We start from the raw sequence: 10,863 nt of genomic DNA on the forward strand, positions 1-10,863 counted from the left end.
TGGGTGACGTGGGCCCCCGCCTACGGCCTCGCGGTACAAGGGGCCTCGCGCCTCAAATAAGTACCTATATCTGGGTAAGGTAAAAATGCCAGTGCCACTAGAGGGCCTCGCAAAATGTACCTTGCTCACATAAAATGTTGGTCTTGCCCCGCCACTGGATGGCACTAGTAGTATTGTAGAACTAAAATCTTATTTAAGTATTTAATTACCTGAGGTGACGGGATATTTTGTTTTCTGCTACTGAATTTTGGATACGCAGTGGATTTTTGAAGGAAAAATTGTAGGTACATCAATAAAGTTGTATGTCTTGTTTATGATTTTTATTTAAGAAAACGGGTAATGACTGTAATGTATCTTGCACAATCTTGTTTTGGTTAATATATCTATTGATTCGTAGGTATATTAATATTAACAATATAGATGCTAAACACTCTGAATTCTGTTAACCAACATAGTCTGTATGTTGTACACTCAGCAAACAGGAACCGTAGGCCACATCGAAGATATCAAAGTGAAGGTACCTAATTACCTGTAAATCAATTTGATATGGTTTTTCCAATACTTATGTCTGAAGTTGGTTTAATATCGCTGAGTTTACAATAAATATATGTTATGAAGACAGAAAAACATAAAATAAACAAGCCCAATTATTGGGTGTTTTCTATGTATTTAAGTATTTATATATTATATATGTCGTTGTCTAATGTACCCACAACACAAGCTTTATTGAGCTCACTGTAGGGCTTAGTCAATTTGTGTAATAATGAACTATATTATCTATTTATTTAATTATTGGATTTCTTACATTGATATAGTATAACAACATTATTTTGAAAGAAAATCTTTTGGTAGAGTTGATATCCCAATAAACATTTTATGGGGTAACGTTTAATAGACATTTCTTGAAAATACTTGGTCCGTAGTAATACAAGGTAACACAGGTATTCTTTGTTTCATTACATGCTGTATTTCACTCGTAATAGAAAATATTATACTTCATGGAATAAAACCCCTTGAGCAGTCTTCACATTGGATACAGATCCGCACGCCGCTGCGGTGTGCGAGCGGGATACCGCTATATACATGCATAGCGACGAGCGGATCCGCAACAGCGTGAGAATAACCGCGTTGGATGTAAGATATAAGACTAGTATGGCTTCAAACTGACGTCCTTAACTTAACCCATTCGAAAGATATGGGAAAGCTGCAAACCAATTAGATTGATTTATTTGGAACACCAACTGGTAGTTTATACAAAACCATTATAAATTACATAGTTTACCTATTATTACAAGCTTAAATTATCACAACAGCCAATACAGCCATATTGCCATATTTAAGAAAGTTTAACAAGAAATAGTTAAGTTAATATCATTAATAAGTTTTTATCATATAAAAGTGATAAAACAAAAACCTCTAAACGAATTAAAAAAGTACTTGATACTTTAATATTACAAATTTTGTATAATATTATCAGATATACATTTAATTTACGGACATCAATCGTACAGGAAATGTTATCGCCCCACTTCGCCACCTTAAGCTTCGTTCAAGCAAACGGAGTTTCGTTCTCATTTTGAAACTACGTGTTGGTATATTTAGTACTGTAATTAGTTTATATAGCTCCAGTTTATAAAACAAACGAAATAGTGCAAAATAGTACATTACGATACAAGTGCGAAAAATAGGAAATTCGAATCGAGTGGCGATAAATTAAAACACGACCGAAGGGAGTGTTTTAAATCGACACGAGTTGCGAATTACCTATTCGCACATGTATCGTACAACGTTTTACAGTACATATGGCCCTTTAAATGTTCGACACAGTAACGTAATATGCTACTTCTCGCACTAGTGCTATAAAGTAGCCCCATATGTACTGTAAAAGTTTTTTTAACTATGGTATTTGAAGCTACATAAACTAATTAGGACTATTGGCTGCGGTTTTCTGTAAGGTGGAGGTGCTTCCCCAGCTGGGTTCTGCTCTAGATCTGGAATGACATCCGCTATGCTGTGCCCTACCACACAAACCGAGATGACATTCACAATGCCCATACCTCTCTTTTGGACGTAGTTTAAGGACGTACAATCTAGCTAGTCGTTTTAAAATGAGAGCGTAACTACGTTTGTATGGAGAACCGAGTTGTCCAGGGGGCTCTTAAACATTTCTTTTCGACGTCTGTCTTTCAGTCTGAAATTTACTTATACTAGTTTATTTTATTTTATTTTAGAATTAAGTACAGTTCGATTCACGAAAGCTGGCACGAATGGAATGAATGAGTGAAAGGAAATATCTGTGTGTATCAGATTCAGTCAGAGAGCTCAACGAGGGGGGGCGGGTTTAGGGTCGGCAACGCGCATGTAACTCCTCTGGAGTTGCAGGCGTACATAGGCTACGGAGACTGATTACCATCAGGCGGGTATGCTTGTTTGCCATCGACGAAGTATAATTATTTTTTATAAAAAATAATAACGAGAGACAGACCAATAAAATTGAGGCTCTGGCTATATACCGACCTTAATTTACTCTTTGACACCGAGACGTGTCAGTCACACAGTGATAGATATAATTCATACCATTATTTCCATTCGTGCCAGCTTTCGTGAATCGACATGTATAGAAGGTAAAATACTTACTCATCATGCCGTATATTTGGAAAATATAGAGATGTAGTAAATTGTATTTTAGTAAATTCAATTAAGTTATTACGTTTATTCTTCTTTTACGTCTGTTATAAGTTTCGATTCTGGGTCTATATTATCTTTGACTAAAGTTGATTTTTCCTCCGCGTCCATAACTTCTGGATTATTGTCTATGACCGCAGCCGGTTTTTCTTCAGCTTCCATTTCTTCATTATCTTTGGATCCATTCTCCGTTTTAGAACTATGTAGTGGATTTTCTTTGGTATCAATCTGAAAATGTGATAAGAAAGAAAAACCATAAAAAAATTGCATGAGACACAAGGAGGAACCTTTGGAGTTATTCGTCACAATGAAATGTTACGTATTCCTTTTTAATGCTTTATAAGTGGTAAAAAGTACTTATCGGTGATCGAAGTTTTTCGCTTTTTTCAAAAAAAAAACACGGCTTTTCAATTTAAAAATAACATAGAAATAGCATAGGTGAAAGTGAAAATAGCTAAGGTGTAAGTCTTGCCACATACGGAAAAGACTAACCATATCTTTTTACTCCACTAATTAGAACACCTATCACTTAGTACGTAACTGAAGTAGCAACTTTTGGTGCTGTCTGTACTATCATAGGAACGAACACGGAATAAACATTTGTTAGTACAGTCGCCATGACACATATCGGAGCAGTCAAGGTGGTTACAAATATCTGAACATGCACACTAACGCCTTGATAATACAGGCGTGTTCAGATATTGCCCGCTTGGCCGCTCCGATATATCTGAAGGCGACTGTACCAGCTGTAAGTAAATAAGTTTTTAGCAAAAATTTCATTTTTGGTACAAGCTTTTATTGCTGACTGTACTTTTCTTCACAGACAACTAATAGTCATCGAGTCAATTCTAAAACCTTCAAACACAATTATGTTGCGTTGTTTTATCATAGAGTTCCTATAGCCACCTCCTGTCTCCATCATCAGATCAGCTCGTTAGTACCATAATATTGCATTGTCACCCGACGTACATATGTATGCAAATTTTCAGCTTCATTAGAGACTTCTAATTATGCGAGTTAAATTTGACCCACTTCCGACTGGAAAATGGGTCAAATTTAACTTGCAAGATTTGACCCGTACAATACATAGGTACATTGCAAGTTAATATAAAGCTTGTAAAAATACGTATGTTATACCTCTGTGCTGCCACTGGTATCCATCGAGCAGCTAGACCTCCTGCCTCGGTTCTTCCTCTTGTCCATTTTGGCCTCAAATGCTTGTATAAACTGAGCTTGGTCTACGTAACCCGCCGGTTTTGCGCTCAGGAACTGTGGGTGTACAGTTATTTCTAAAAGAGAAAACTACATTATAATATTGTTTCAATAGTAGATCCAAGGGTGGAAAGTGAACCATATCAGCCGAAATATTTTGGCGCTCGAACGAAGTGAGAGCGCCAATAGTTCGAGGGTGAGATGGTTACTTTTACCCGAGTTAATAACACTCTACTTTTCGTTTCGACTATGAGGAAACTCAAACACAAAAAATGTAGGTTTATTATAGATATATTTCTTTAGAACAAATAATTAACAGATACATACTTACAGCGATAGGTAAACGACATAACAACAATGAAATTAAATTAGTTAAAGTTTACCATAGAAATAGGATAAGCGTTTGACATGTCTCTGAAGTTTACAGAGAAATTTGAACAATTCGAAAAAGACAAATTATTAGGACATTATGACCGTCGTTTAGGAATCTCTCGACCTCTTTTGCAGTGAAAATCTGTAATTTCTTGCATTTAAAGTTTTCCGATCGTCTTTTTAAAAATGCTAACAAGTTCGTAAAATTCTTCAAATCAACTTGATGCTTCTTATGAATAGTTGATTTAAGCATTGTATACGTGCTCCAAAATGTAGATGGTTTTAATGTCTTCGATATTTCTGCGAAATATGCCAGAAACACGGTTTCCGACAGCGAATTTACTTTCTTAGCGCTTCTCCAGTTTATAAAGTGGTCGTATGCCTTCATGTATCTCTCCTTAGAACATTCCGGTAACAAACAATCGATCGCCGTTTTCGCCTCTACTTTTATCTATTCGGGAGTTGAATTAATTTTTTCGTCGCTGGAATCGCACGATAAATCCATTTTTATTCAGAACAGAACCATTTTCTTGTTTTATCCGTTATTCCCGCCTTTTCTATGATTTTGTTTCCAATTAAAAAGTTTCAGTGTAATGGGCTCTACTCTATAGACAACAAACAAAACACATGCAACAAATCGCAAACGATTTTTGATACAATCCCGATAAATTGAGTACGAATTCAGTCTATAAAACCCAACCCACCCAGAGACAGAAAGAGATAGCAATAGGTGTCTGTACCACCATGAATGAGTGGAATAGTAGAATAATTTGAATAGCTTTTTTCAAGAGACAGAATGAGATAGCAATAGGTGTCTGTACCGCCTTAAATGAATGGAAGTACAGACACTGGATCTATTTTATATAGCATAAGCTTGCTCATCATAACTTTAAAAAAAAATTACTTTCCACCCTAGGGTGGGAAAAGCTATTTTCCACCCGGCTATCTGCTCATGAAAATCACACTTTCCGAACAGGAGAGATGAAAAACATATTTCATTTATATATTGGATCAGAATGTTCAGATAAATCGCAATCACCACCCATATGTTCCTCTACTAATTTAGTTCGGGAGCTCGACGACTTACTTCAGTTGTATTCATCATGTATACGGTAGGTAAGTATCTACTAGAAAATTAGAAATATTTGACCGAGCGAAAGCGAAGTTGTCCATTAATAAATTATTTCGTATGTCCGGTTGTTCACGTCTCTAGCTCGCATTTTTCAACCATTTCTCGTGAAATTTTGTGAGCAGGATCTATTAATTAATATACATTTTTTGTCGACTCAGTTTTTGGAAATTTCTCAAAATTGCGGAGCCATGAGGATTCGCGAGATCTACATCTCACAGAGCCACTATATAATTTTCTTTGTTCCAGTTTAACCCGATGCCGTAATAATTTACAAGTTAAACCTATGTGTGATGACCTCGCGAAACGCTTTTTAAATCGTTATCTATGTAGTTCGTGGATCAGTGATATCTCTACTACTCCTAGTAGTCGAGTTACTTAGAAATAGCTAATACATAATCTATACCCACCAGATCCCAGCACTTCTGGCACCATGTAAGGGAACAGCCACCCTACCAGAGGCGTCTCACCCGAGACGTAATGCGCCTTCTTGTGGTAGAACAGCAAGCCATCCAGTGTGGGGTTGTTGTCTTCAAATGGAGGATATGTCATCATGAAACTGGAAAAACAAGTTCTGTGAACGATCTGTGTTCCAGTATCAAAACCAACATTTATTCGACCTAACTCGGGACACTAAGCAAGTTTAGATAGGACGATTTCAGACCAGCGTTTTATACTTTAAATAAAACCAGGATTTGAACCCGGGACCATCGGCTTCATAGGCAGGGTACTACCCACTAGGCCAGACCGGTCGTCAAAATAAATTCGAAATATTTTTTTAGTAGTTTAAATGTTTTCCAATACGCTTTTAGATATTTGAAATAACAATTATGTTATGGCATACTTATTAAATGACTCTGGAGTACAAGGCACCATTGGCAGTACTTGGAAGACTATTTCGTTCTTCTTGCTTATTGTTGTTAGCTGGGGCAGTTCCATTAGCTGTGATTTGATCCAGTACTGTCTGAACTCCAACTGCAAGTTTATGAAAATGTTTTTATCACGAATTAGTAAACTAGTGGAGATGAAATGACAGTTTTTTTGCATGAAAACCAGCCACTCGGGTCGCCGCTTTCCCGAATGAAGGTGGAGGGAGGCGATGACTGAGAAACGCGTCATACTCGTGAACAGGTGCTGTTTGTGGAGACTGGTCTGTTTAAGCTTACTCTATTTTTGAGTATAATTACAGTGAGACACCTCATTCGGTACTCGTATGTTTCTTTTATCGTCCACAGTTGGTCAAAACTCAACAACAAAGTCCGAATGATGGACCACTTGTACACTCTGCGACGAAGATCGTCTTATAACTAACTAACTAACTATTGTGGCGCAGTGATCCAAAGAGGGTCTTGGCCTCCAAAACGAGAGAACGCCACCTGTCCCGATCCTGTGCCACTTCCTGCTAGTTATCGGCTTTGAGTTGGCACAGATCCGCCTGTACACTGTCGCTCCAGCGGTATCTGGGCCGACCCACTGGACGGAGAGAGATGACAGCACCTGGAGGATCCGTAAGAATGCAGAAATCGAGGAGTTAGTGGCCGAACCCAATATCATCGGCGAAACGAAATGCCACAGACTTTGCTGGTTCGGCCATTTACTGAGGATGGGTGAGGTTCGGGGTGTTAAGATATTCTTATAGAAAAAAAAAAAAATCTGGATGACATGGCTTTAGATGTAAAGCTTTGATTAGAAATAATAGGCAAGATACTAAATTACAATTATAGTACACAAATGTATTTTTATCGTAGAGTTTTACGTTTTTATAAAAATTTCCGCAAGTTAGTTAAAAGCCGATTTTCATTAATTTTTTTTTACTTCCAATATTATTTAAGTAAAGGTTACAGTTAATTTTGAAACAATGTCAAGTAATGCAGAAGAATTATATAACAAATCCAATAGTATTGATCTAAAGTTATATTTCCCATTATTTACATTTTCTTTTGTACTGCTATTATATTGCACACAACTGTAAATTCCATGTTGACGTGTAAAAGTGCTCTTGTGGCCTATTTGCTGAATAAATGTTAAAGTTGAAGAAGTGTCCCATAGATCTTGCAGCAAAACTAACTGGCGACTAAGCTCATAATGCTATCTCCTTTACCCTTGTTAAGACCAATCAAGAGTGAAAGAGATGGCATTATGACCTGAGTCACCACTTAGTTTTGCGGCAATTTTTTTTAATAGTAGCAACTTTCCATTACAATAGGGTTTTGCCCATAGGGCCATGGCATTTGAGTAGCGAAAGTTCTTTGACATTTAGGATATCGAATATCTTAGATAAACATAAAGAATAATGACAAACCACTATGAACTCTAAGTACTAAGAAATAAACAGAATTAGAGTAACTTACATACATATGGAAATAATGCCAACCAAACAGTTTTTTTTTGTATATCAGATTAAATCATTAAATAATATGTATTTCATGATAATGTGAAATACCTCAACGTGAAAGATTTACTATACAAATATTAATTCTGCAGCTTAATAATGTACAGCACAATATAACAATTTTAATTTAATAAACAATATTTGCTATACGTGCATACAAGTCACATGAAGGTCATTTGAGAATGTAGTTTACAAAACAACTGATCATAGTCGGTGCACAAAGTGAGTCCCGGAACCTTGAATTCGCGCCACTGCCAAGAACCCGCCGTGTGGGTTCATTTTGTATTAGAAAAGGGGTGCTTGGCACTGAAAGTATTACTTGGCGGTACCATTCCATGCTGATAGAGCTGCCCTAATAGAATCTACACAGTTCATAAACCCTATTGCATTGGCGAGACATTCATAAGGTACGTTAATAAATAAGATATACCTCTCCATCTGTCATGGGCTGGTTGTTCCATGCCAAGATATCTAGTATGTACATAATTTTCTTCTTCTCTGCATAGAAGCAGTCCAACACGCAGCAGCGACTTTTCGAGTATTCACTGGCGTTGCCACCGGGGAGAGCGGATCGGAACTCCATCTTGAAATGCCCGTATTTAGTGTAGGCTCTAGTTTTTCCCTGTAAAATACCAACAAACTTCTCAGGGCTAAATTTGAGATTTACATTTTAGATCATACATCGGTCTGTTCAACTTCAAACCAATAATTGGATGCGTTTCCCAAATTGACTCACTTTCTGGTAGTTTAAAACCTGGTTACTTCTTACCACTCTTCATCTCTGTTAATGCAGTTTAGGACAAAGTTCTAGTAAGTGTTAGTTTACAAAAATATCGTTTTGTTAGTCAGTTACGAATTTCCTATATTGACGTACAAATCGTACCAGCACTGAAAACAGAACAAACAACCAATAGATTGTAGCAATAAGAGAACTTGGTACTGTGCTCTTACCTGATTTGTCACTATAAGCATCCGAACACCTTTAGGGCATGGCAACACCATCCAGTTCTCACTGAAGTCAGCAGGTTTCTCTATCATCCATTCAGACAACATGAGAACATCGCTATAGGTGGCCGAGGTCTTGTTGAAGCCCGCAACATATATGCTAGGCCGGTAATGTACCTTTGAAATAATATTTGATAAGTACACTTTTGCACATATTCTTATATTTTTTACCTTAGTTTTGTCTGTATTGCATAAACAATATACCTACTTTAGTGTAATAATGCATCAACCAGACCTATGTAAAAAAGCTATTGACTTTTTTTGAGATGACAAAATTGCTTTGCAATTTTAATTTCCTAGATAGGCCCATTGATACTTCTATGTATTGTTTGGTATATCCTATGTATTCGGAAAAAAGTTGTTAGCATCTTACAGATCATATGAAGCAGACCTAAAATTAAAAGTAAAATAGGTTTAAGTATAATGTTTTTGAGACTTTTACAATTATCTAGTCAATCTAAAGAACTTTTATATGTATACAGTGTAAACCACCCAAGGGACTAGATGTTTCTTGATGCTATAGACACTATAGAGTTTTCCTTATATAGAAGGAAATTAATATTAAAGTAAAGCAACTATATATTGTGTCATTCACATTGACACATGCCACTCGTAATGTAATATTATAATAGGGTAGATTTGACAAGTCTGTGTACCATTGTGGATGACACAAACTATATAGCCAACAAATGTCGACGTTATAGGGAGTGAATCGTTATATCAAGGGATGTTATATGGAGTTTACACTGTAAATTGGATTAGACATGAACATATAACATTTAAAATTATTACCCGGTTGTAAGGCTTGAAAATATTTCGCTCTTCTACCACTTTAACTAGTTCCAGTATACCTCGAAATGCATCAATCTTGTCACTGCGATTACTGAAATAAATATTAAGTTAACTAAGTTATACAGCACTAACATCTTTTATGTGTTCAATACAGTAAGTCTTATTTTACGATTTTTTATTTTATTTTAGGTCTGTTAAGCAAAGTACAAAGTTATAAACTTTTCAATAATGCATTAAATAAGTTCATAATTTTTTATAACAAAATAGGTTATTAGAAGATGGTAAAACCTTTAAAAATTAAACATTTAACAGTCAACATTATTTACGTTTTTTGTTGTTCTAGTAATTCTTTACGCCTTTCTTCTTGATTTCCCAATCTGCCCCAATTTTTGTATAGTGCCTGGTAATCGTTACTTCCTTGTTCTGTTCTTTCCGGAGACGTGATGATTGTGGATACCAATTTTTCTAAAACTTCGTCCATGTTGTGTTTGGTAAAGGAGTGAAATGTATAAGTTTAGACGTTCAAACTTGATAAATCATAAAATGGAAAGGATTAAGTAATGAACCGGTAATTTTAGAGATGAAATTATTTTTTTATATCAGTTTTTTACTCCAATATGCTTATTGATATTCGCGGTCTGTCTGGTGTATAAAAACGAAAACGCAAGCATGACATTGACAGTGACAGTACTCTAAATGTTGCAAGAAATAAAAAAGGCGTAATACATTTTTTTTCTCTCTTTGACAAGATTCATCAAAAAATCAATACTTTATGTTTTATAAACTTATATACTAGTCGGTAAATGTTGGATTATTAAAATATTAGTTAGTATGATTTTACTTTGAAAGTGTACTTAAACTTATCGGCCATCACTTTGAGATTAATGATTACCCCTAAAATAGGGAAAATTAAGAAAAAGTAATATTTTTTTTATTGTTATTACTTTAGTTTAAAAAAAACCGACAATGGTGAGATTTGTAGTAGTGTGTATGGTGGAATATTTTCTTACATGATTTTTTGATTTAAACCGTAATATTTTTTAATAAAAGTTAAAACTTCCAGTCCATTTAGAAAGTAATTTTATAGTTGTACTTGAAGCTTCATAGAAGATTGAAGTTTAAAATAGCACTTGCGCAGTATGTGCTATCAAAATCGCTGCTCTAAAGTGCCAATGACATCCATATTTTATCAGGCCTGATATCAGACCCGATTTCGGGCCCGAGCAATGGTATTTTTCTGTTTCACCAAATATCAGCACATCAAATACAATATTTG

At 35.7% G+C, this 10,863-nt stretch overlaps 1 protein-coding gene across 1 annotated transcript; it reads right to left on the reverse strand.

Annotated features, from left to right (window-relative positions):
- Nucleotides 1-305: 305 nt before the first annotated feature.
- Nucleotides 306-10,752, reverse strand: LOC133518924 (snurportin-1). The gene is made up of 9 exons (XM_061852711.1): nt 9,914-10,752; nt 9,588-9,678; nt 8,742-8,912; nt 8,221-8,412; nt 6,243-6,373; nt 5,809-5,957; nt 3,823-3,974; nt 2,638-2,913; nt 306-529 (listed from the first exon to the last, which is right to left on the reverse strand). The coding sequence occupies exons 1-8, from the start codon at nt 10,066-10,068 to the stop codon at nt 2,713-2,715; spliced, it is 1,242 nt and encodes a 413-aa protein (XP_061708695.1). The 5' UTR covers nt 10,069-10,752; the 3' UTR covers nt 306-529; nt 2,638-2,712.
- Between the last annotated feature and the right edge of the window lie 111 nt (nt 10,753-10,863).

This window comes from Cydia pomonella, chromosome 6 (genome assembly GCF_033807575.1).
Source record: "Cydia pomonella isolate Wapato2018A chromosome 6, ilCydPomo1, whole genome shotgun sequence".
In the NCBI taxonomy this organism is placed as follows: Eukaryota; Metazoa; Arthropoda; class Insecta; order Lepidoptera; family Tortricidae; genus Cydia; species Cydia pomonella.